The 26,788-nt window shown below is 38.4% G+C and overlaps 3 protein-coding genes and 1 non-coding gene across 4 annotated transcripts in view; 1 reads left to right on the top strand and 3 right to left on the bottom strand.

Moving 5' to 3' along the window:
• The first annotated feature begins 305 nt into the window (after positions 1–305).
• On the top strand, positions 306–4,948 carry LOC104213156 (trihelix transcription factor ENAP1-like). Its single transcript, XM_009762592.2, has 2 exons — positions 306–1,397; positions 4,524–4,948. The coding sequence occupies exons 1-2, from the start codon at positions 323–325 to the stop codon at positions 4,535–4,537; spliced, it is 1,089 nt and encodes a 362-aa protein (XP_009760894.1). The 5' UTR covers positions 306–322; the 3' UTR covers positions 4,538–4,948.
• Positions 4,949–5,621: 673 nt separating this feature from the next.
• Positions 5,622–5,695, bottom strand: TRNAT-AGU (transfer RNA threonine (anticodon AGU)). The gene has a single exon. It is a non-coding gene; the product is annotated as a tRNA-Thr (tRNA).
• Positions 5,696–6,546: 851 nt separating this feature from the next.
• Positions 6,547–15,606, bottom strand: LOC104213155 (protein CONSERVED ONLY IN THE GREEN LINEAGE 160, chloroplastic-like). Its single transcript, XM_009762591.2, has 10 exons — positions 15,193–15,606; positions 13,449–13,498; positions 13,289–13,364; positions 13,122–13,217; positions 12,905–12,985; positions 11,545–11,636; positions 10,965–11,060; positions 7,987–8,055; positions 7,214–7,364; positions 6,547–6,819 (listed from the first exon to the last, which is right to left on the bottom strand). The coding sequence occupies exons 1-9, from the start codon at positions 15,535–15,537 to the stop codon at positions 7,223–7,225; spliced, it is 1,047 nt and encodes a 348-aa protein (XP_009760893.1). The 5' UTR covers positions 15,538–15,606; the 3' UTR covers positions 6,547–6,819; positions 7,214–7,222.
• Positions 15,607–18,189: 2,583 nt separating this feature from the next.
• The window catches only part of LOC138870402 (serine/threonine-protein phosphatase 7 long form homolog), a 47,972-nt gene continuing 39,373 nt past the window's right edge, over positions 18,190–26,788 (bottom strand). The window contains exon 3 of the mRNA XM_070148204.1: positions 18,190–18,245. Within this exon, the coding sequence (XP_070004305.1) occupies positions 18,190–18,245 (56 nt within the window). The remainder of the gene's footprint in view (positions 18,246–26,788) is intronic.

Raw genomic sequence — 26,788 nt, 5'->3', positions numbered from 1 at the left:
ATAAGGACTATTTTTCAAAAATTTGTTCGAAAAGTGGCTAGCCCATATAATTTTTACTACTTCCCCACCTCGAGCACTACAATTTGCTGCTCAAAATTATTTTTTAAAATTAATTAGTCAAACACAAAATACTTCTCATCAAAAATACTTTTGAAAAAAAAAAGACTTCTTAAAATTATCTATTTTTCCAACGAACTTTCAAATAAAGACTATTTTTCAAAAATTTGTTCCAAAAGTGGCTAGCCCATATAATTTTTACTACTTCCCCACCTCGAGCACTACAATTTGCTGCTCAAAATCCCTCGTCGGCATATTTTTGTCGATGTGCCGTCGACCAACCAGTATACTTCTCACCCTCCCCTCTCTTCTTCTTCTGCTAAACCTAATTCCTCCACCACCGTTCACCAAATTCAATTCCGTTGTCGCCGTCTCACCGTCGACTCCGATGTCCGACGACGATCTCGTCGCCAGTCCCTCCTCGAATAATAATTCTCCGTCTCCCCCTCCCTCTCCGTCATCTCCACCGCCCTCAACCAACAACGAACTAGTTAATTCTCTTCCACCGTCGACGATCCCGCCGGCGTCAACTCGACCGGCGGCTTTTCCCGCTCGCGAGGACTGCTGGTCGGAGGCGGCGACTCATACTCTTATCGAAGCGTGGGGGTCCCACTACCTGGAGCTAAAACGCGGCAATCTCCGGCAGAAGCACTGGCAGGAGGTGGCTAACGCCGTTAATGCCCTTCACGGCCACACAAAGAAGCAATATCGCACCGATATACAGTGCAAAAATCGCATCGATACATTGAAGAAGAAGTATAAGATCGAAAAAGCTAGGGTTTCTCAATCCCACGGCCGGTACGCCTCCCCGTGGCCGTTTTTCAACGGTCTCGACGCTCTAATCGGCGATAATTTCAAACCGTCGCCGGCGCCGGTAACAGTCGCTTCTCGCCGGAAGACACCTCCGATGCTTCTTCCCCCGCCTTCTGCAGTACCGGTTGGTCCTCGGTCAAAGCGGCCGGCGGCAGCCATGGAGGATGCCGTTTCCCGGAGAAATTTCTCCGCCATGGCTGCGGCAGCCGCTGCGGCAGCTGTCTCTGAGGAATCGGACGAAGAGGAGGAGTCGGAAACTTCAAGTCCAGCGGCCATATCTCTGACCGGTGCTCGGAAGGAGGAGAGTGGAGCATTGGCAGAGGGTTGTAGTAGGTTAGCTGAGGCAATAGGAAGGTTTGCAGAGATTTATGAACGGGTTGAAGATGCTAAGCAGAGACAAATGGTGGAATTGGAGAAGCAGAGAATGCAATTCGCAAAGGATTTGGAGATTCAAAGAATGAAACTCATTATGGAGTCACAAGTCCAGCTTGAAAAGCTTAAACGCGCTAAGAGCAATTCACAAGCTGGTGAGTGACTATGTATGATTCCTTGTGGGAGATTTTGCTGTTTCTTTCTTCTGTTTCATTTTAAATAGCAACCCAATTGATACTAGTGTGTGTATGTACGTATTTATGTATGTATTGTAAAAAGAGGCTTTGAATTTGAATGTTAGTTACCAAGATATATGAATTTGTTTCTTATTCAAGAAGTTTGTTGACATTTAATGTTTGGGAAATTCCCAACGGATTAATCAGAGGCAGATCTACAATTACCTATAGGTTAACGGGAACGCAATAATTTTTGCCCAAACCCTTTATATGTATTAAGAAATCCACTAAATATTTTTAAATATTGACTATGAACCCAATTTTATTATATATTAGTTTTAGTTCTTTGTAGAAATGCATAAACTTCAAATCTTGGATCCACCTCTATTAATACTGATGGTATGTTGTCTTAGGAGCAGTTTATTTATTGTATCTGCTTTTGGCTTTGTTTCTTAATTTCTCTTTTTTCCTTAATTTGGTTCTTCCAGAGGAAAGAAAAACTAGGATTTGTGTAGCCAGTTTGGGTTATCCTGACTTCTCCTTTGTAGTTACCTCTTGTAGCATGCACTAGTATTATTCTTTTGAATATGACTGAAGAAATTAAACCTGAAATAATCTCAAGGTCTTGAGAAATTTAGGAGGCCTGATAAGTGAGAATTAGTGGTGTAACAGTCCTTCGGTTCTACCTGTATGTGTGCGAGAAACGCCAGAATGAAGTTGACAATTATAGAGAACAGATTAAGGGACCAGGTCTAGCGAAGGACGGAATTTGGCATTCATTCAGTTTTTCCTGAGTTACTCATTGAATCATGTTTCAGTGATAGAACTAATGTAGAACACATCTTAAATGGGTTAGTTGTCAAGAACATTTGTCATTGATCTCACATGTCTTGACTATTCCATAGGTTTTGGGAAAAAACAGTATTTTATTTGACATGAAAATTAGTAAATGATGTTCTATTTAGAGCAAAGTCCATATAGTAGATGCAGGTTCAAGAGCGCCCATTGTATCTCTAAACCAGTTAACCTCTTGATTGTTAGTAACTTTTTCTTTTTTGATAACATGAAATAATTTTATTAATGAATGGAAAGTTGGATAGCCTTGCAAGAATATGGTTCATTACAAAGTACACCCAATGTTTTTAGACTGCCAGACTGGAACCTCATGGGTGAACCAAAAAGAGGCTATTTCTCAAATGCACAAAGTCAGACCTACACCAGCAAAAACTCTCCTTTTCTCCTCCCCTTCCTTAGAACCCATATAAGTGCTGGTGGAGCGACATCCCATGCTCTACGACTTCGTTTCCTTCTTCCTTAGGCCTAGCTGTGCAGTGCCTCCTTTATTGTTTGACTTCAACTTTCCAGTCTCAAAAACTAGTGGAAAAAACTTTCTTGGGAAGTGGGGTCTTTTATGTGTCAGGAATCTGCTTTTGAGGGCTTATATAAGTTTGCACAACAGGCCCTATTCTACATTCGTTAGCCTTGTAAGTAAACTGTTTAGATAACGACCTCTTCATTTATGTATGCGTCTCTTGTTTTACCAAAATTAATTAGCTTATGTATCTTACTAGATAAATTCTTTTGAAATCTTATTGGTCATTAAAGAAATAAAATGATCTTTGAACCAACCGTTTATTCTTTTTTTTTTTAAGGCTTGGATGATTGGATCTGTGGATGTTTCTTGAGGTTTCATGACGCTTTGACCAACTGTTGGTTTTGGCTCTTAACTTTTTCTTTCTTTTCTTGGATATTGGTGGCAAAGATGTTCCCGCAAGAGGGGCTATGGGGAGTTTCGGGCTAATTTGGCATAGCGTTATGCTTTTTTGTTAAGCTTTTTCTTTCCCATTACCCTCACTAGCCCCACACTATTCATCCCTCAAGCAATCTGGTGTTGAACTAAATGGTTAATAATGATCAAAACTGTACTTTTCCGTCAAGTACTTCATTTTCCCTTTAGAGTAATTTCGATTTGTTCGATTCAATTTCATTTTCAAGAATGCATTTTTACTTACACTTTCTCTTATAACTGCCACACGCAAATATATACGGCACATTATTATGGAGGCATTTTCTAATCATGTTTGTTAAACAGACTGTGATTAAAAAGAAGCAGATACGTACTTTTCCCTGTGTTCTGAAACACATTGATAAAGTTTGTTATTAGCATTAAATTTCAGTAGTTTCAAAACACAGTAATAGTTATGGTCTTGAGACTATGTACTTCTACCTGGGGAATGGTTGATGTAATGGCTGCAAAAATTGTTTACATGATGCCACTAGGGAGCTGAGATAACATTCAGTTTAAGCTTCACAAAGACGGCTAATAAGAGCAGTGAAGATCCAATGCACGTGGATTTGTGCGAAAATTTTTATTTATTAAGAAAATATATTTACTCAGAGTTATAAATGTGCATCTGCTTGCATATGTATGCCTATTGTTTGCATTATATCTGTTCTTTTGACAAGATGAGTCTTATATGTTTATTGCTTTTGTAACTGCATTTAATCCATTTCTCTCCTTTATCACTATGTCAGCATAGGTTGGTAGTTGTAAGGATAAAGCATCTTATTTTAACAAATTAATTTGCTATTTCGTCCCATAATAATCTTAGAATGTCCACTGAATATTCTTGTACTGTGTTCAAGTCGTCATTCTTTAATTCTTTCCCCCCACCATGACTGGTCTGGCACTGTAATAAATAGCTTCAATTTATAGTTGACTTTCTCCTTATTCTATGTTGTAAATTTACAACAAATACTACTCTGTTTAGCTAACTTTTTTTTTCTTTTTTGATAACCTATTCTGTTTAGCTAACTTGTCCCGCTATATCCAGATCTTGTTTCTCCTTGGGGTTGGGTGGCAATGTTTTGAAGGAATAGTTTACAATTGTTGAGCTTTATTTATGAAATTAGCAATTGATAGGGTCAGAAGTTTTGTTGGTGCACTCCGGCTCCTAAATAGAAGTTTAAGAAAAGAAGAGAATCGTTTCCTTTTTGTTGCCTCCCCTCCCTCTCTTACAATATTTTGTTGCTATTCTTGGGAGATTAGCTTGAAATTGCTTTGAAACAAATGAAAAGTTTACAAATTTCTATTTTTATGAGCAGATGGTTACTTGTAGAAGGAATGTTGACTAGAACAGTGCATTTTTCAACAAATCTTTTGGAGGTGATACATATATTTTGGTTAACCTCGCCAAGAGTATACAAGTTTGCTATCATGAAGACGAGCGATAGATGTACTTCAGGCTTCGATTTGGTCTACTTTTGCTTAGACTTTTTCAGAATCTTGATAAGAGCTTGTAACTTAAACTTATTTCTCTGTAAATTAACCATTTTATTCTTTTGCTTGGTGAAAGTATTGGCCGGAACCAGACCCTCGTTGTCGTCCTGATTATATTTTTTGAATTTATAGGTGTTCTTTTTTATTTCTTCCGATGGAGTAAAGAAAAGTATCTTTTGAGCTTTAGGCATATGGTGGTGACTGTCTATGCAAATGTGAATGGAATAATGAGGTTCCTTGTTTTGACTCACTTGGTCATGTATTTCAACCAAATGGATTCTCATTTAGAGCTCAACATTCGATTCTTAATTTTGTGTTTCTAGCTTTTTCTAAATTGAAGGATGGCTGTGATTGAGGATTGAAATGAAATTCCGTTTCACTATTACGCGATCTCGTTCCTTGTAATAGTTTATGGTCCTTGACACCTGAAAGCAACCCCGGTTGAAATTTAGTGAAACAACAACAAATTTAGTGGAATCTTACAAGTTACAAGTAGGGTTTGGGGAGGGATTTCAACCACAACAAATTCAGTGGAATCTTACAAGTTACAAGTAGGGTTTGGGGAGGGAAAAGATGACAAAAAACTTGCTGGCTCTTGGTGTCTGCTTGACCAGCTATTTTTGTATTTTCGGGCTTGTCAGTACCCTCCTGTTGGCAGTTAATCAGACTTTCAAGCAGTGTTTGAACTTGGTCTTTTTAGGGTTGCAGAAAATGATAAAATAAATGCATATGTGATGGAAATAGGAAGATATCTACTGATGAAAGCCAAAACCCTTAGCATCCTTCTGAAACTTGTGAAACGAATACTACCCATGCAAATAAAAAATTCTTGTAGTTTTCAATGTCCTGGCGATCTCATTGGGGATGTGAAGCAAAGATTTTTTTTTTTTTTTTAAAAAAACAAACGTCGTAATTCGTACTTCTGCTCTCGTTGAGAGTCGAACTCAAGACCTCCCGCTTACTAAACGGGTGCTCTAACCAACTGAGCTACGAGAGCTGTTGGTGGTAACGAGCATCAGAAATATTTTGATCTATTTTCTCAGTAAGCAGTATTGCTTTTCATAAAAGGACATATCACTTCTGGAATTTTGATAGCATAAAGTACTTCTACATCAAACTATAAATTCATAACCTAGAGCACAAGATTTATTAACCTAAAAAAAAAAAAAGATAGAGTAATTTTTGTATACGATTTTGTAAACTCATTCATGTAGCAATGATATCACTTAATTTCTTGTACAAACATTTGCCTATTGACCTCTTATTCAACTTAGATCAAATTGAATGAATAATTAGAGTGTAAAATCAACTATTCTTTACCAGAGAAAAATTACGAACATCATTTCCTCTCACCTTTTTTGCACTTTCCAACTATCAAAGGCCTCTAGAATTGCCCCTTTTCGGCTTCTCATAGCTGTTCCCAACAAAGAAGAGATGAGGAACGTAAAAACATTATGCAAATCGTATGGATAAATGTATATTTTTAGTCACTCCCAAATATATATATATATATATATATATGTTTGATGTAATTAAGATTATTTTGGTCAACTAACATTGTATTGTCGGATTACGCTAGGTTTGTTGTTATTGTTTTGTGTGTATTATATACACACTTTTGACCACATAATGCGAACTAGTTTCGGTTGACCTTTATATTTTACCCAATTATATAGTGATAGTCTGAGCACAAGCTCCGACTTCTAGGAAGATGAAATCATCCATTTGATTCAATTGACCGGCCAATTTTATATTTTGCCCAATTATTATTGATGTTACCCCTTCCAATTTGTTTTCTTTTGCAATAATTTGGAAGCATTTTTTGTTTGTCCATGCCCATTTATAGTCTTACTGTAAATTAATATGATTTATTGCATGACTGCATTCATAAATTAATAAATTTATTATGACAATGGTGTCTGGACCAGCTACATAACAATAGATACATTTCCCCTAACCTTATCCATTCCAAGAATTCAGAACCTTAAATTCCCAACACTCTTCCACTTGAATTCTTTGTTATTTCCCACGACAGTACAGACGTGAGAGCAGAAATATGTTCTTGAATTCTACTAGTCAACCATGTTTTGAATCCCTTTTTGCAGTTCCTGAAATTCGTCTCTGCAATTATTGGAGGCAAAAGGTAAGAAAACGAAAGCAAACTCAAAATAGAGGGACAAAACAGTATTTCTTGCTCCTAGTTAAAACTGGATAAAAAGGGTAGCCCGGTGCACTAAGCTCCCGCTATGTGCAGGGTCCGGGGAAGGGTCAGACCACAAGGGTCTATTGTACGCCGCTTTACCCTGCATTTCTGCAAGAGGCTGTTTCCACGGCTTGAATCCGTGACCTCCTGGTCACATTTACGCCAAGGCTCAACTTTACTACACGAAAATTTATCATTGCTTGAACTACATACCTAAGGTTAAAACGAGGAGATTGTTGTGAGCATATACACCTTAGTAAGTTAACATTGAGGTAGAAATTATCATTGCTAAGCGGGAGTTTGGAGCCATACCTATTAAAATTATGTTTCTGTCTTCTTTTCTACAACTGTCGTCAATGCATCTTCGATAGCTTGGGCAAAAGTTGCAGTCTTGTAAGTGAAGAATCCAACTAACATGGGTATCAAGTCAAGGTGCATGAATCCATACTCCGGCTCAAGGATCCTGAAAAGAAACCAAATTAAGCAAGCAAATGACACAAACTTAAGCCACTTTTATGCAATATAAAGCGACAAAGCTTGCTCCAAACGGTCATAGGATAGAATAAAGTCCAAAATGATTAGTTCCACATAATCAGTAACAGGTTCAAGCTATTTCAGAATTGTTGGTAATGTCCTTTTTAGTGGTGTTACAGCTATTACTGGACAAGTCTCAAGGTGCTCATATGGAACTGAGTGAAAATTGCACTTCTACTTTTGGTCATGGACTAAATTCTTGGGACATCTTAGACAAGAAACACAACACAGTAATGATTTTAATGCCATTACATTAAATTTAAACTCAAGTGTAAATAACTTTCTGCAGCTTACTAAGTTCCTTTTTTGGTCTTTGGCAGATAAGTGGTTAACTTCTGTATTTAGTAAACCAAAGATCTGATCCAAATCTTCTTTTTATATAAGAAAAGGTCTCTACTAAATCTTGAAAGTAAAATGTGAATAGAAGAAACTGAAGCTACCTCCAATTTCTTTACCCATCAAGAAAAATTATAAGAGAAGTTTCTTTGAAACAATTACTACTCTATCCACACGTGTTTTGACGCATTATGATGATAGTGGAAGATCCTTACCCATTCCACCGGTTATAAATCATGACTAAAACAACAGGAACCAATAGCCTTGGCTGCCCAGCTGCTCCCCTGCAAGTAAAGCTTTCTTGTAAGTTAATTAATCAAAACTCAAGCTAGTCATTTATGGTATATTAGTGATATGATTACTATTCCTATGTCAGTTAGGGATTCAATAATGATATCATGTCTTGGATTTCTATTTACCTAGCTGATCATGTACACTGAAAATGGTAATTGCAAGTCTGACAAAGTATGAAGAGGATGAGGATGTTAAAAAAGTAAACCTAAAAACATATATTTACCTATTTTTAATCCAGGGACAAGGTACAAAGAGGAGGAGGATGTTAAAGTTCCCATCAACACATTGACGATGACCATCATACATATTTAAGCCTATTTGCCAATAATGGTTTACTCAAACATTCTTCTTTTTGAATTTTCATTTGTGCAAATAAAATATCTTATTAGCATGTGCGAAAGATCATACGGTCAGCTATTCACCAGCAGAAACCATAAACAAGGGTCATCTTTATGTAGAGTCTCAGCACAATGTACATGACTTGCCACCAAAAAGAAAATCCACAAACACGACGATAAAAAGAAAAATTGACCACGTCCCCTACCAGAGATTTTTCCAGAACCAGGCAATGTGTATCTTATGCAGAGTGGAGGATCATGGTCCAATTCCACTAAGAAAATGGAAAGAAAACTTCTAATCTAAACCCTTCTTTGATATGATTGTTAGAATTAGGTCTGAACAAACAAATATTACAAATGACGAACAACTACTATACCTCAGCCCAAAATAGTTCGGCTTAGCTATATAAATTCTCAATACCCATTTATTGCAGTTAAACATGTTACATGCCAATACTTCATAATCTATCCTCTAAAAGAGATTAGGGTTCTCAGATACTAGAGTTATCTACATTTTATACCAACATAAAGATCTCTAAACAAATTAAACAGGCCCCTAGCTAGCACCAGACCTAATTCAAGTGTACCAATACGACTGAACCTTAATCCTAACAAGCCGGCATTGCCTATATGGATCTTTTGCTTCCATTGTGTTCTGTTATTCACTAAATTCCATATATTCTGGGGGAGTGTAGGTGTCTACTTCCTTCCATGTGATTTCATATATAACTTGTCTCCTTTAGTTACCTGTATTCAAAGGTTTATGCAGAGGACGGTTGAACCATCTCATGTTACCTTCTCTTGTTTTATCTTCTATTTTCTTCTGTGTAATCTTATATGATCACGCATCCAAATTCACATTCACATCTCTACAACATTCATTTCGTGGATATATTGGGTTTTTGAGTCCCATATTCTCTGACATGACATTATCGGTGTCAGCATCGTTTTATAAAACTTGCCTTTCACTCTCATAGATATCTTTATTGCATAGCACTCTCGTAGCAATCCTCCACTTCAGTCATCCTATTAAAGTTCTATGTGTTACATATTCATTTATTATTCTATTCCCTTGAATCACAGAGCCTAGATATCTTAACTGCCTATAACCTCCCACAAGAATCCTCTAATCTCACTTCAACTTCATTCTTCTATGACGACCAAAGTTGAAGTGCACATATTCTGTCTTACTTCTACTTATCTTAAAACCCTTCTCTATATTACTTCATAGTTCAACGTTTTGGTCGACTCCTTTGTTATTTCGTTGATTAATACAATGCCATTTGCAAATAGCATATAACATGAAAAGTTATCTTGTATGCTAACAACTACAACAACAACAACAACAACAACGACCCGGTGAAATCCCACTAGTGAGGTCTGGGGAAGGTAATGTGTACGCAGACCTTACCCCTACCCCGAAGGAGTAGAGAGACTGTTTCCGAAAGACCCTCGGCTCAAGAAAACAAAAAGACAAAAGGGGACAATATCAGTAACAGCACAGAAATAATATGAAAAATAGGAACAACATGCAATCAAGAAGAAAGATACAAAGCAAAAGCGAAATAGTATACCTACCAGACTAGACTCACAAACTCATGACATAAGCCAAGACTCAACTACCTCCTACCCTACAACCCTAATACTCGACCTCCACGTGTTCCTATCAAGTGTCATGTCCTCGGAAATCTGAAGCCTCGCCATATCCTGCCTAATCACCTCCCCCCAATACTTCTATTGGTGGAAAAAAATACTATTGTTACCTCATTCATAACTAGGATAAGTAAGATCGGGCTCAAGGCAAACCCTTGGTGTAAACTCATTGTTATGAGAAACTTCGTTAGTTTACGTCATGGATCTTTCCTGAGCTTGTATTTGCTGTTAAATTAACAACTTTAACTTGGAGAAACTCATACTAACCCATGTATCTTAAATTACTGGAGCCCATATGGTCAAATAGCTTCATAAATGATATGATAATTATAGCACTTCCACGATGTAGCACACATATACCATGCAGATCATACAAGAATGATAAAAAGCTAGCCTGAATTAACTTTCCCTCTTAGTATCCTAACTTACTAGTGGATGCAACCCCTTTGGTTTGAAAAAGAGTAAACCCAGCCCCCCCCCCCCCCCCGCATTCCCCTGGGGTTTTGGAGAAGGAGACAAGGGAAAAAGGGAAAGATAGGAACCAGAAGCTTAAAAGACAAACAGATGGAATGATACTTCATTCTAAAGGTACCCCCCCCCAATTCCCCTGGGGTTTTGGAGAAGGAGACAAGGGAAAAAGGGAAAGATAGGAACCAGAAGCTTAAAAGACAAACAGATGTAATGATACTTCATTCTAAAGGTATCTACTCATTAAACAGAACAATGTTTCTCCTGCATAAGACAACAAAATTGTAATATGGAAATCATATTCAGTTTCGTGAGCAAAAGATTATGGAACTACATTCTGGCTATGATTAAGAAGGAAGATAAAAGACAACACTAATATATTCAAGATAAACATATAAAGGAGGAGTCATCAGCTAAAGATTGAATCATGAAAAGCATACTTGATAAGCGCTTTGGGTCCATCTGTCCTTATAGAATCAACGCTGTTCCCCAACATACGTATGTACATCAATGAACCAAGTAGCCCAGCTCCATAACTGGACAGACGAAACACATAACATTTTATCAACACCAAACATATACATGTACATGAAAATGAAAGAACCAAGTAACCCAGCACCATAACTGGTCAGCTGAAATACATAGGAGTAATATTTATCAACACCAGTTTTAAAAGCTTCACGGCATATGTGCAGATTACCAGCTTTATTCAAAAGGCAATTTATTCCTTACAACAAGTTGGGAAACATAAATTCATCTAAGCAAAACTGAAATAAAACAGCCCTGGCTTGACAAAGGATATGGAAAGAATACTAGAAGATTTGGTCATTTCATTGAATGAAATTGCTATTTGTTCAGTAACAACATCACGATTTCCTTCGTTCGCAAATACTAACTTAAGGAAAGCTAGCTTAATGGTTAAGGGGTTAGGCCAAACTACAACATCATTTGAGTCGGACCATACACTAATTCGAAAGAGATAGTGAAGAACCAGAACCTATAGAAAGTCAACTAGTTTACCTTGCTGCAATTTCAGGAGAATAAGATACATAAGCTGAAAGTATGCCAACACCACCAATCCCGAGGGTGACAAACTGTAATTTGTCCTTCAACTGCAAAGGAAAGAAAATCAAATATTTTAAAAGTTACATCAAGGTTCTGCGCTCAGTCCGTTCTTATTTGCCCTGGTGATGGACGCGTTAACACACCATATTCAACGGGAGGTGCCATGGTGTATGCTATTCGCTGATGACATAGTTCTGATTGATGAGTCGTGAGCCAGTGTTAACGAGAGGCTGGAGGTTTGGACAAATCCTCTTGAGTCTAAGGTTTCAAGCTGAGCAGGACGAAGACGGAATACCTGGAGTGTAAGTTTAGCACTGAGCCGAGGGAAGTGGGCGTAGATGTGAGGTTTGAGTCAGTTTCAAGTACCTTGGGTCAGTTATCCAGGGGAGGGGAGATCGACGAGGATGTCAAACACCATATTGGGGTGGGGTGGATGAATTGGAGGTTAGCATCTAGAGTCCTGTGTGACAAGAGAGTGTCACCGATACTCAAAGGTAAGTTTTATAAAACCGGCCATGATGTATGGGTCTGGATGTTGGCCTGTTAAGAACTCACATATCAAGAAGATGAAAGTAGCAAAAATGAGGATGTTGAGGTGGATGTGCGGGCACATTAGGATGGATAAGATTAGGAATGATGTTACTCAAGAGAAGGTGCGCGTGGCTCCCATTGATGACAAGATGGGGGAAGCGAGGCTTAGATGGTTCGGACATGTATAGAGGAGAAGCACATATGCTCCGGTAAAAGGTGTGAACGGTTGGCTGTGGAGGGCACGAGAAGAGATAGAGGGCGGCCTAAGAAGTATTGGGGAAAGGTGATCAGGCAGGACATGGCGAAGCTTCAGATTTTCGAGGACATGGCTGTTGATAGGAAGTTATGGAGGTCGAGGATTAGGGTTGTAGGTTAGGAGGCAGTTGAGTCTTTCCTTATCTCGTACCTTCATGAGGCTAGTGGCAATGTGGTGTCTTACTACTCTTTCGCTTCTTATAGTGCCGGGTCTATTTATTGTTTACAGCTTTTGCTTTGTATCTATCTTCTCTATCTTCTGGTTTCCATGTTGTTGTACTTTTCCTATGATTTCTGGGGTGGTACTAATATTGTCTCTTTTTGTCTTTTGTCTTCTCGAGCCGAGGGTCTTTCAGAAACAGTCTCTCTACTCCATCGGGGTAGGGGTAAGGTCTGCGTACACACTATCCTCCCCAGACCCCACTAATGGGATTTTACTGGGTCGTTGTTGTTGTTGTGTGAATTTGTACAGCGTCGACAGATCTCAATCAAGAGTATGATTCATGTGGAGTAAACACTAAACAAGTACCTTAAGATATTGCTCCTCTGACTGAGCAGCTAAAACTTTTGGATCCCCTTTTGTACGTCTTGTTTCCCGGAGTAACACTTCCTGAGGAATTGAAAACCCAGAATTAGAAGGTTAAGTAGCATATTTTCTATATCTCAGGAGGGAGACATGTTTTGAGCCAAAAAACAACAAATCAAATTTCAAGAAATGAACTCTTTAGGCAGTTCTGATGACATACGCTGCCCCCAGTTGCAGCTTTTGCAGCCCTATCCCACTTCTCCTGCTCGCGTCGTGTTGGTGCTGGTCTCCATCTTTGAGATGCCCTTACACTAGCCTGAAATCACGACGAGCATAAGAAGACAAATGCTCAAATAGCTAAAGCCAAGTGACTTTTAATAGGCATACCTGAGTTTCCTCGATTGCGGTGTCTAGAATAGGTTTTGAACGGGCTATTAGCTTCTCAGTCAAGTCAACATCCAAACTACACTATCAAAAAGCAATTACTTTAGAGGATGAAGGAACTCATATATCTGATTTCAAAAGAAAGGAAGAATAGGAGTCTCACCTGTCAAGACTCATGACTCTGTTTAAACTAAGAAATCCAGATGACTCTTCCTGTTCAGAGATCAAGTTGATATTAAATCACAAAGAAAATAAAGCAACCATTTAAACAGAAATGGTATATAAACCAAATGCTCGTGATTCTACCCTCTAGAAGCAAAACAACATTTTTAGACTACAGAAAAGTAAAGAAACAAACTGTAGTTTCATGCAATTCACTTAAAAAAATGGAAATGCAACCATTCAATAACTAACATTACTTTATTCCTTGACATGCAGAAAGACAAGAAATATACCAATAATTTGAGCCTGGCCGACTAAGAAAGATTCCTCAGAAAATATTAAAATTAATCGCAGAACAACACAACAGTGAATCCGTAAAGAAGTTCAATCAATCAATCAATCAATTAACCATGCCTCAATCCTTGGGGTCAGCTACATGAATCCTACCATTCTTCTCTATTCGGGCACATTTCATTCCAATACTAAATAATTGATCTTTTAAGACAAATCAGTGGTCCTCTATGTAAATGGTATTTTTGTACTGGAAAAACATACTCGACACATGGCATGCACAAGAGTCAACACATGGCAAGCGCATTAAGATTTTCCTAGTCAACTCCTGTTCAGCTAAAGTCATCCTAGACGAAGACCAAGGAACCATCCGGGAAGTTAGCCCTGGTCCACTTCCTCAATACCGAACAATGCAGCTCCGGAGTAACCCATCCGAATGATTATAAACATCAGGGCAGTTAGTACTTACGCACCAATAAACTCCGAGATATTCAGGATTCACCATTAAGCACGTCAGACAGTTACAATTCAGCTAGCGTAACGGTCGGGATTCGCCTTTACTGCTGGTAACAGATGAAACGTGTGAGAGAAGTATCGGGAACGGTTGCAATTATATTATCCTATAAATATCCCCTCTCCCCGACATTGTAATTGATTCATTCTAATGTACAAATACTATACTGAATCTATAGCAGACTCTCTGTGCTCATTGCTCTCGCGTTTCAAGGCTTGGACCAATCAATAAGAATCTCTTTATCTTGATCTTTGTCTACTTCGTTCAATTATTTAGCTTGTTGTTTTTATTACACTATTTTCATTATATTCGTATCAACAAAGGTTCAATTATCTTAGTTTAATCAGATTACTTTGTGGCCTAAAATCATAAACTCAATTGCTTGACCTAGGAACACAATTTCAGGTTAAACAATTTTAAGACCAGCTTGGTGTGATATCAATGAAATGCTAGTTTCTTTATCACTTAAAAAAAAAAAAATTACTTATCCCTACATATGCAGTCTAGCAAAAAAAAAGCTAAGTTGTAAGGCAGTTCAACTTCAATAACCAAAAAAAAAAAAAAAAACTCGAGAAGAGAAAAGAGTCGTTGTTTCAAGAACAAAGGGCTTTCATATTTTGTATCAACATTTCAAATTCTCAAGAAACCAAACAATTAACAGAATTAAGAAAGTACTTCCTCATGCTTTTTTTTGTCCTTCAGTCTGTCAAAAAAGATATACTTTTCTTTAAACCATTTAGCTTTAAACTTCTCACCTTAATCTTAACAGCTTCTCTCCTAAACACTTTTTTGTTTCTATCCTAAAGCACTTTTTTGAGAAGCAATTTTGAAAAAAATACATTTACAAATCAGTTTTTTAAAACTTGCAGCAGAATTGCTTTTCGCCAAACGGGCTATTAGAATAGCTCAAAAGGCCAAGATTAGTACGGAAAGATTGGACCTTTTTAGGAGCAGAGCGAGAGGCAGTATCATTTTCTTGAGAATCCTGAACATACTTTTTCATACGACCCATAAAATCTTTGTTCCAAATAAAATCATCAGAAGTGAGAGGGTCTACATCCTGACCCCAGTATTTTCTAAGCTTAGTTGTAGTAGGTGGGCCCCCATAATCACCTGGAGCATCCCCAGTAGACCATTTCATAGGCTTCTTTTTAGGAAGAATCACTTTTGTTTGCCTTGGATGTGGTTGTTGGGATTGTGTTGGGGATGAATTGTTTGCAGATTCTTGAGATTTTGGTGTGGCCGTTGAGGTTACTGAGAGGTAGTAGCAATTTAGAACTGCCATTTCTTTTGTTCACTGTGTGTGTGTGTGTTTTTCTTTGGATTTCTGGGGATGGAAGCATCTGTGTTGGATGTCCGTAGTCCAAAACCTTTTTAATCATTTTTTTTTTTTTTGACAAAAAGCACTTTTGTACTACTTTAAAAAAAAAGTTACATAAATGAGTAAAATGCAGTATTATACTACGAATTACTTTAACGGAAATTTTGCCGTTAAAGTAATTCGCAGTATAGTACTGCGTTTTTGTTTTTTTAAAAAAAAATTGTAAATCGCAGTACTATACTGCGTTTTACTAAGATATATTTGTAAAACGCAGTATAATAATGCGTTTTACATTAAATAATTGTGTTGTACTCTGATTTTTGCCCCCACCAATAATGAACTGACATAACAATAATTCAATACATAAAACGTAGTATTGTACTGCGTTTTACATAGAAAAATTCTACACCCCAACGTCGGACTTGCCTTATTTAAAGGCATTTCAATTTTATAAAAATTCATTCATACTTTATTTCAAACTTACGTTCATACTTCTCTCTTATCCTTATCAATTATTTTTTTACAATGTCCGAAATGACAAAAATAAGGGTTTCACTATATTGGGGGGTGAGGTTGTGTTGGAGAATAACTTCCGCAAGTTCCCGTTTATATTTTTCTTTTCGTTCCTTTTGTGCTTCACAATTCCATTGTGCTTTCCATTTTTCTTCTCTCACCTCCTTCAGTTTCGCCCTCATTTCTACAATAATTCTATCGCTTTCTCTTTGTGTTTTCCGTTGGCATAAACACATATTATGAAGAAATTGCAGTTGTTCTCTGTAGCATTCCTGATAACATGGTTCATCAACTCATTCCTGAAAATCACAAATAGGTTCGCTGGAAACCTTGTATAACTGGTTCATACAGCACCAGTAGCGGCGTCCAACTTCACCATCGTCCCAACAATTTTGCATCGAGCATTCTTTTCCACAGTTGCACTTTGGTGCACGAAGAGGTTGAGCCATTTGATGAAATATTTGCTTTTAGTAAAAAAAAAACCCTTACTTTTAATGAAATATTTGCTTTTACTAATTTTTGAGCACACAAAATAACTATAATGATGTTGTTATTTATAGGCGAGACAAAATACATAAAGCGTAGTATAGTACTACGTTTTATGGAGTTGTCTTGTCGTTCTGAAAAAGATGAAAACCATATGAAAAAGCTGGTTTATCGCAGAAAAATTTAACACATAAAGCGTAGTATAGTACTACGTTTTATGGAGTTGTCTTGTCGTTCTGAAAAAGATGAAAACCATATGAAAAAGCTGGTTTATCGCAGAAAAATTTAACACATAAAGCGTAGTATAGTACTACGTTTTATGGAGTTGTCTTGTCGTTCTGAAAAAGATGAAAACCATGTGAAAAAAGCTGGTTTTAGTTATCCTTTGTGCAGTGATGGTTTTAGTTCTATTGTTTGTTTTTCTGTGTACTGCTATCCTTTGTGCAGTGATGGTTTTAGTTCTAGTATAGTACTACGTTTTGCAATGTTTGTGTTTCTTGTGTACTGTTTAAGTAAAACTGTTGTTCAAATGCAATTAAAATATAAATGTTGTTAAACGATAATTGTTATCATTATATACATAATGCACTATTTACACAAACTAAAAATCTAAGTAAATCAGTGAGTCCCGCAGCCTGTGTGCTTCAGTGCTGCTACTGGCCTGAGTCGCATCCCCTGTCGCCCGGGTACACTATCTGGATCATCATCATCAAGCCGCCTCTTTATGTGAGGATGTGCAGCAGCATCGACACCACAACTGGCAGGATCGGAAGAATAGACCGTCGGGCCATCAGCAACTTACAAAACAAGTACTAAACTTAGCATGTGACAAAGTATATTTGTATTGTACTTGTTAAGTCAAAAAATATATTCCCACCGTGGTCTCGTCGGCCTCTTGAATATACGCATCAGTGGTGTCCTCATCAAAGCATGTAGTGGCCTCAAAGATGGGCTGGGACGATGCCTTCATAAGAAAGTTAAAAATTAATTAATGGCAGCTCATTAAGGGAAAAAAACAAATTGAAATTTTAAAGTAATACAAACATACCTGCACCTGTGATAGATCTGCATCAACCGTCGGGGATGAGGCATAACTCAACCTGCGCCCGTCATCCACATCCCGGGTGGGCCGATCCTTAGCTGCGGTAGATGGGCATGCAAAGTACTGGTCTACATCCTCGTCGAATGTACCCGTGATCGACAATGCTCCTGACGGGGTGACCTGCGATGCTGGCAGAGATAGCTGAAGGCTGTACGAAGGCATGCTAGTGGAAGGCTCATCTTGCCGAGGTATATAACCCGGTTGATCATCTCCAAGCTCCACAACTCCAAAGTCCTCATCATGTCCCTCAATAGGTGGGTCGACAGGTGCCTCAACGCCCTTGCTGGGGACCACCTCCTCGGCGTCCCCCGCGACCCCGTGGAGCACCCCTACCTCATGGGGCACCCCTCCCTCGTGCCCTACCCCTGCCTCGTGGGACACCCCTACCCCGATGGTAGTCCTCTGGTGCTGCATACTGATCCTCGTGGTCCAACCTCACGGCATCTCTCGCCTGAAACAGGGTCCGACGAGCCAACTGTGTCACCCGCCGGCCATAGTCAACGACTGTAGGGATGTCAGTATGCTGCTGCACCTCCTGTCCCAACTGGTAGAAGTGATGATGCCCAATAGCCTGTGAAATATTTAAAATATTAATTAAATAACGCAATATAACAATTATACGATATTAATAAGCCCAAAAACATACCAGTGCTTCGTGTCTCCCGGCGTATGGTCTGTAGCACTCGCCAAGTACATGAATGGGGTTCCCGATAATCAGTCGGGTGTGACGGCGGTACCATGATGCATACATATGAATAGTGGCCTCCTGGGTAAATGTAGGTGCTGGCGGAATACGGTCAGCTCGGTGCTCCTCCCAAATAAGGACCTGCTGCTCCAACCATCCCATATATATATCGTCCAGCCTGGCACGGTCATCCCGCTGATAGTGTATAGCCACCCATCTAGGATCCCTAGGTATAGGCTGGGGACGGTGAAACTGGCGAAGCACACGCTCTGTGGCATGATACTCAACCATATCGAAGAAGATCATCGGGACGGAGGTGCTCCAAAGCATTCGATCGACTGAGCAATAAAAGGGCAGCTGAGCTACCAACTCGTCGCTATATGGCGTCCAGATGAACTGTCAAATAATAACATAAAAGTGAGTATACGCAACACAACTCAATTTAAACAAGTAAGTGTAGGTACATATCTACCTGTCCGTCCACCAGCATATCTAGCACATCCCTGATAAGGGGGAGATTATGATGAGCATCGGTCCCTCGGTAGTTCCTGTCACACCTCCTTTTTGCGCGCCCGTCCCGAAGGCTAAAATGCGCGGGTGGAGTTTTTCCAATTTAAGTGAAAATATTCGAAATGGGATTATTTATTTAATTCAGAGTCGCCACTTGGGAAAGGTTTGGCTTTTGGTGTCCCAAGTCACCGGTTTATCTTGAATCCCAAATCGAGGAAATTTTCGACTTTTCCAAATGAAGTCTGCGAACCAGAAATTCTAAGTAAGGAATTTTGTTGACCCGAGGGAAGGTGTTAGGCACCCTCGAATCCCGTGGTTCTAGCACGGTCGCTTAAATTGTTATAATGGCTGAATATCTGATTTAAATACATGTTATGACTTATGTGCTTTTATTAAGTTTAAACCGCTTTTATTATTGTCATTTTTTTATAGAATTGCAACGTCGTGAAAATGCATCTCGAACCACGTCACAATCAATGCACCCGTGATCGTCAACACATTTTGACTCCGTTGAGATTTGGATTTGGGTCACATCAATGTGCACCCGAATTTAAGAATATAATTTAATTAAGCCGCGCCTAAAGAGTCTAACGCGTTATTATTTTTTGGAGAAGGCCATGAGATTCACTAAACGGCCTGTCCTGAATTCTAAATGTTTATTATGGTTAGTTATTGAGGGCCTCGCAATTACATTTTTATTTGGCGAGGCTCGTCTCTATTTTAGAAGGGATATCCTAAAGTGACTACATTTCTATTATGTTTGTCCCTAAAATGAAAGAAAGAACAATGTATGCTGATTAAATGGCATGTTTAGCTAATCCTATCCTTTTATTGATTATCTAATTACGAGGCGAAGAACATTGTATCTCATGGAACATACTTTTACTCTGATAAAAATGCATATGAAATTGACGAAATGCTACGCTTATTCTTAACATTTCTTGAGCTGAATTTAACTAAACTTAATTAGACTAGATCAGAGGAATCAGCTACTAGACATTGTTACTAATGGGATTCGAAAGTGACCCTATGTACTGCCTAACGGGACCTGGTAAAAGGAAAAATAAAACAGAAAAAAATTTCATAAGGTTGGGGTATACATACCATGTATTAACAAACAACCACAAAACAAAAAAAAAAAAAAAAATGAGGACTAGAATTCAATCAGGCGTTAGTTAACATATCCTTTCATGTTATTGCGTTGTAAACTAATCAATTATACAAAACCCATTACTTATTCTAGGAGTATTACAACATATACTTAAACTTCTTCAATATCTTTTATTTTTCATGCCTTCATTGTTACATCAGATGGAAAGTCTTAGTATGTACCTGGATGTTGGATACAACAGAAGAAGCAAGGGGTCAGTAGAGCAATAGAAGCAATACCAAACAGCAGCAGTAACAGCAGGTACAAATAGAACAAAATCCCAGTGCAAGAGGCAACTAGAGCCGATGGAGAAATGGCAGAATGAAGCAAATTCCCAGTAGTATGGAATCGGGGATCCAGGCAACTCAATTCCAGGAGAAACAAACAATACAAATCCAAACCATAGACTTAGCCGATACTTGAAAGAAGACAGAACTGATTTGAACAGTTTGAACAAACTAAGAATCAAACAAACAGCAAGAAGAAAGCAGTTTCTGATTTTTATGATATCCCTCTCCCTATCTCCTTTCAAAATCCAATGTCAATCTTCAGTTTTTGAAATTATACTTGAGTTATCAAAAGAAATCTTTTCCAGTTTTCTGTTTTCAGAACTCAATTCTCAATGTTCAACCTAAGTTTTCTATATTCCCTTTTATCAACCTAAAATCAGCCCTTTAACAGCCTGTTAGACAATCAGAACACCCCTCCCATGTGCTATCTTTCTTTTCAGTTTCCACTTACCATTTAAATAAAAACAAACCCCATGACATTCCCTGGCAAACTTACTTTTGAGTAAGGTTTATTATTTCTGAAACTTAAAGCAGAATATGGGCAGCAGAATGTAATCTGACAGCATGTGCTGTCAAATTACTTTAAACTTAATAAAAGCCTTTATGCAGGACACAGGTTGTGCGCAATGCACATGTGGTGCATAAGTGCACATGTCCTCCAATTCAGAGCTGTAATTAAACAAAACAATCCTTTTACATTTCTGATTCAAAATAACAACTATAAGTGAACAAACTCAGTTCCTTATTGATTCAAGCAAATGTGTCCAGAAGCAAATCGATTTGTTATTGTTCAGGCAGTTAAAACTAATTGACGACACATGTCGAACCGACTATATTAATCATAACATGTACAATTGTAGCCAAAATCAGACATTTAAATAGTATCACACAAGGGGTTCAGATTGCAATATTAATACAGAAATGACCTTGGGAGCTAATTGAATGACCAATTACGAATTCAATTGAACATACATTTTACACACACACATTATGAAGAAAGACTTGACTGAATACAGGAGTCCGGGCAAAAGGGGGCAATTGACATTTGATAAAAGAAATTCAGAGACAAATTACACAAAATATGCACAGACCTCTAAACCACACACGTACTGAATAACAAAGAGAAAACAAACTTACCTTAAAAACTTTGAAAGAAGGAACAGAAAATCAGCTTGTGTTTGAACAGACCCTTTTTAAGGTTGAACGGACTTTAATCGAAGGGTTTCTCAGATGAGAAACACTTCGATTAAGGGCCATTAGACCCTAACCTCTTGGCTTAACAGGCACGGACCGGGCTTGGGGTTTTTAGGTTTTGTGGAAGGTAGATTTGGAACTTGGGCTTCCATGGTTAGATTCGGACCAAACCAAGCATGGTTTGGTCAAAAGGGGGGTCCGGGGATTGTCTGGTATGAATCTAGGGCAGATCGGCGTAGATCGAGTTTTGCTCGAATCTTCAAATGAAGATTCGAGGACCTGGAGGATGATTCGAACTAAACGGTCAACAGGTCCATGTTTAGGGGGGTGAGATGGTCCTATGGTGTTAAGGTGAAGGCCACCGGCATTCATGCCGCCGGCTTTCATGGTGATGGTGTACAGAGGTTGCTCTAGGGTTTGGGGTTCTTGTGAAGACGATGAAGGCTGGGGTATTGGATAGGGGGCAGGGTACGAGTGGGAACTTATATATGGAATGGATGAACGGATTTCAACCGTTGGATGAGGCGATATGGAGGGCCAGGATCCTTCAGTTAAAGTGGAACGGTGTCGTTTTAGACTAAAAGGGGTTGGGTCGGTCCGGGTGAGACGGGTCGGGTCTATTAGTGGGTACGGGGTGTGGGATCTTGGCCGTTGGATCAGTTTGGTTTGAATGGTTGAGATGGATTGGTATTGAAACGACGTAGTTTTGGTGTCAAACTACGTCGTTTTGTGGCCTGGGGGTGGGCTGTTCGGACTGGTAACTTGGGCTGCTCATTTGGGCCCTAAATTTGAAATGGGGATCAGCCCAACTTCAACAAATTTTAGCCTTTTTTCTTTATTTCTAATTTTCTAAAAACACACAACCTAATTAAATAAAATTAAAACCATTAATTAACGTTTAATGTTTTTATCACACACATATAAAAATTGTTAAAAGTAGGTAAGATTAAACAAAACAACAAATCAGGATAAAAATGCGTATTTTATGATTTTCTATTTAACAACCGAATTATGGTTCAAATTATGCCTGACACACACATTTTTTGTATTTTATTTTAATAGAATAGCAATGGGCAAACATCATAAACAATTAACAAATTGTCACATAAAATCCAAAAATTGTACAGCAGGACCATTTGTTATTATTTTTTATTTCTTTTGGAGCGATTGTCGCGTAAGACAAAAATCACGTGCTCACAGCTGCCCCTCTTTGTTCGGAAACACGAAGGGTTTTCGTGCAAAGATAAAGTGAGCGGATATGAGCGATTTTTGCCTATGGACTACTCCGTGTGAAGCATTTTTGAAAGATTTGACCGAACCTTTGCTCCAAAGGTTTCCTACATATCCTGGGCTAAACAGGAATCAGGTCAATGTAGTTCGGGAAGTTTTGGTAGCTGGGACTACCGTGGGACTGCGATGCTTGCTGTTACTGCTGTTGCTGTTGTCACCTGCTTTACTGACCGCCTTATTACAACCAAAGAAAAATTGAAACTGAACTAAATACTTATATGCATGTCAACTGCTAGTTACAAGATCCCTATCTATGATTCTTTTGCGACTTGATCATGGGTCTTAGCTGATTTTGCTTGGAGACTTCGATCCGCATCTTGATGCTTGCGAGTTGTAGGTGCTTGTTTAACCTCCGGGATACTCAGTGAGACGCGACTGGCAGAGTTCTGGACCTTAATCAAATCCTGGAGCGATCCGCCTTTCATTTTCTCTGGTATCTTGGGACATCTTCTTTTGTCTTTTTCTTCTTAGATTCTGAGTTGAAACTCATCTTGTGGGTCGTTTCGATCCGTGTGGCTCGGGGTTAGACCTGCGGAAAAAACAAACGAACGAAATTTTCTGCCCCAGTTTCACTAGGAAATTTCGTGAATTATTCGCCAGGAAGTTCATAAAATTGATGAAAGAAGATGTGAATGCTCAGTTCAGGGTTGGAGCCCTAATACCGACTAGCTGGGGAGAAGTTCCGTTTTAGAGTTGAAACTCTAATACTGACCATCTGGGGAAAAGTTCAGTTTAGGTTTTAAAACCCTAATGCTGACTGAATGGAAAGAGTTCAGTTTAGGGTTTAAAACCCTAATGCTGACTAAAAGAAAAGAGTTCAGTTTAGGGCTTAAAACCCTAATGCTGACTGAAAGGAAAGAGTTCAGTTTAAGGTTTAAAACCTTGATGCTGATCAAAGGAAAAAGTTCAGTTCAGGGTTTAAAACCCCAATGCTGGCTGAAAGGAAAAATTCAGTTTAGGGTTTAAAACCCTAATGCTGACTGGAAGGAAAAGCTTAGTTTAGGGTTTAAAACCCTAATGCTGACTGAATGGAAAAAGTTCAGTTTAGGGTTTAAAACCCTGATGCTGATCAAAGGAAAAAGTTCAGTTCAGGGTTTAAAACCCCAATGCTGACTGAAAGGAAAAATTCAGTTTAGGGTTTAAAACCCTAATGCTGACTGGAAGGAAAAGCTCAGTTTAGGGTTTAAAACCCTAATGCTGGCTGAATGGAAAAAGTTCAGTTTAGGGTTTAAAACCCTAAGGCTGATTAAAGGAAAAAGGTCAGTTTAGGGTTTAAAACCCTAATGCTGACCAAATGGAAAAAGCTCAGTTTAGGGTTTAAAACCCTAATGTTGGCTGAATGGAAAAAATTCAGTTTAGGGTTTAAAACCCTAATGCTGACTAAAGGGAAAATTCAGTTTAGGGTTTAAAACCCTAATGCTGACTAAAAGGAAAAGCTCAGTTTAGGGTTTAAAACCCAAATGCTGGCTGAATGGAAAAAGTTCAGTTTAGGGTTTTAAAACCCTAATGCTGACTAATGGAAAAATTCAGTTTAGGGTTTAAAACCCTAATGTTGACTGCATGGAAAAGGTCAGTTTAGGGTTTAAAACCCTAATGCTGGCTGAAATGAGAAAGTTCAGTTTAGGGTTTAAAACCCTAATGCTGATTAAAAGGAAAAATTCAGTTTAGGGTTTAAAACCCTAATGCTGATTAAAGGAAAAAGTTCAGTTCAGGGTTTAAAACCCTAATGCTGACTAAAGGAAAGAGTTCAGTTTTGGGTTTAAAACACTAATGTTGACATGCATGGAAAAAGCTCAGTTTAGGGTTTAAAACCCTAATGCTGACTGAAAGGAAAGAGTTCAGTTTAAGGTTTAAAACCCTAATGCTGATCAAAGGAAAAAGTTCAGTTCAGGGTTTAAAACCCCAATGCTGATCAAAGGAAAAAGTTCAGTTCAGGGTTTTAAAACCCTAATGCTGACTGAAATGAGAAAGTTCAGTTTAGGGTTTAAAACCCTAATGCTGATTAAAAGGAAAAATTCAGTTTAGGGTTTAAAACTCTAATGCTGATTAAAGGAAAAGGTTCAGTTCAGGGTTTAAAACCCTAATGCTGACTAAAGGAAAGAGTTCAGTTTAGGGTTTAAAACCCTAATGCTGACATGCATGGAAAAAGCTCAGTTTAGGGTTTAAAACCCTAATGCTGGCTGAATGGAAAGAGTTCAGTTTAGGGTTTAAAACCCTAATGCTGACTAAATGGAAAAGTTCAGTTCAGGGTTTAAAACCCTAATGCTGACTAAATGGAAAAAGCTCAGTTTAGGGTTTAAAACCCTAATGTTGGTTGAATGGAAAAAGTTCAGTTTAGGGTTTAAAACCCTAATGCTGACTAAAGGGAAAATTCAGTTCAGGGTTTAAAACCCTAATGCTGACTGCATGGAAAAGCTCAGTTTAGGGTTTAAAACCCTAATGCTGGCTGAATGGAAAGAGTTCAGTTTAGGGTTTAAAACCCTAATGCTGACTAAATGGAAAAGTTCAGTTCAGGGTTTAAAACCCTGATGCTGATCAAAGGAAAAAGTTCAGTTCAGGGTTTAAAACCCTAATGCTGACTGAAAGGAAAAATTCAGTTTAGGGTTTAAAACCCTAATGCTGATTAAAAGGAAAAATTCAGTTTAGGGTTTAAAACCCTAATGCTGATTAAAGGAAAAAGTTCAGTTCAGGGTTTAAAACCCTAATGCTGACTAAATGAAAGAGTTCAGTTTAGGGTTTAAAACCCTAATGCTGACATACATGAAAAAAGCTCAGTTTAAGGTTTAAAACCCTAATGCTGGCTGAATGGAAAAAGTTCAGTTTAGGGTTTAAAACCCTAATGCTGACTAAAGGAAAAATTCAGTTTAGGGTTTAAAACCCTAATGCTGATTGCATAGAAAAGCTCAGTTTAGGGTTTAAAACCCTAATGCTGGCTGAATGGAAAAAGTTCAGTTTAGGGTTTAAAACCCTAATGCTGACTAAAGGAAAAATTCAGTTTAGGGTTTAAAACCCTAATGCTGATTGCATGGAAAAGCTCAGTTTAGGGTTTAAAACCCTAATGCTGGCTGAATGGAAAAAGTTCAGTTTAGGGTTTAAAACCCTAATGCTGACTAAAGGAAAAATTCAGTTTAGGGTTTAAAACCCTAATGCTGATTGCATGGAAAAGCTCAGTTTAGGGTTTAAAACCCTAATGCTGGCTGAATGGAAAAAGTTCAGTTTAGGGTTTAAAACCCTAATGCTGACTAAAGGAAAAATTCAGTTTAGGGTTTAAAACCCTAATGTTGATTGCATGGAAAAGCTCAGTTTAGGGTTTAAAACCCTAATTCTAGTAAAAGACAAAAGGGAGTTTCGTGGGAACTTACCTTTCAAGTGAATTCCTTATTGCCAAGATATTTCTTGTACCCATGTACCTTCCTTTTTGGGCGACACCTGCTTCTTGCACGGTTTTCTTGGATTAAACCTGTTTCAACTTTTCAGACAAAGAACAATTGTTAGTTCGGAAATGACGGTCGGTTTGGTGACCTTGATCGTTCCTGGTTGCTTTATTGCGTCTTCATTTCTGTTGTGAAGTCCCGCCATTGATTTGATTCATATGTCGGAACCTTTTAGACTGCTCAGGCTTGTATTTCCAGATTCTGTGATGATTTGCCTCGTAAGGCTTTTTTTCTTCTCTCTTTTTTTGTGTCCCGTTTTGCTTGGAGGTTCTCAACGGGGATTTTATTGGAGGTATTCTGTGGGGATTTGTACAAAAGGAAGCTCTGTGGGGGAATATTTACAAAGTGGATTCTTTGTGTGGATTTTTGTACAATGGGGCATGCTGGGTAATTGTTTCGAAGTGGGCTTTCTAGGCTTGGTTGGGGTAAGCTTGTTGGGGAATTTTTACAAAGGGACTCGCTGGGGATGTGTTGGGGAAATTCCAACGGGGATTTTTTTTTTTTTAATATATATTGGGGAGACTTTGTGGTGGATTGTACAAGGAGAGACTCTGTGGGGAT

The sequence above is a fragment of the Nicotiana sylvestris genome, chromosome 6 (assembly GCF_000393655.2).
Source record: "Nicotiana sylvestris chromosome 6, ASM39365v2, whole genome shotgun sequence".
In the NCBI taxonomy this organism is placed as follows: domain Eukaryota; kingdom Viridiplantae; phylum Streptophyta; class Magnoliopsida; order Solanales; family Solanaceae; genus Nicotiana; species Nicotiana sylvestris.
The sequence above is the reverse complement of the archived record's forward strand: the minus strand, read 5'-3'. Positions and strand labels throughout refer to the sequence as shown.

Coding starts and splice junctions, on each gene's coding strand:
- LOC104213156 (XM_009762592.2), top strand. CDS start 323: ATGTGCCGTCGACCAACCAGTATACTTCTCACCCTCCCCTCTCTTCTT.
- LOC104213155 (XM_009762591.2), bottom strand. CDS start 15,537: ATGGCAGTTCTAAATTGCTACTACCTCTCAGTAACCTCAACGGCCACA. Junction 13,365..13,448: donor AGAGTCATGAGTCTTGACAG/GTGAGACTCCTA, acceptor TTGATAGTGTAG/TTTGGATGTTGACTTGACTG. Junction 8,056..10,964: donor GGACCCAAAGCGCTTATCAA/GTATGCTTTTCA, acceptor CTTTACTTGCAG/GGGAGCAGCTGGGCAGCCAA.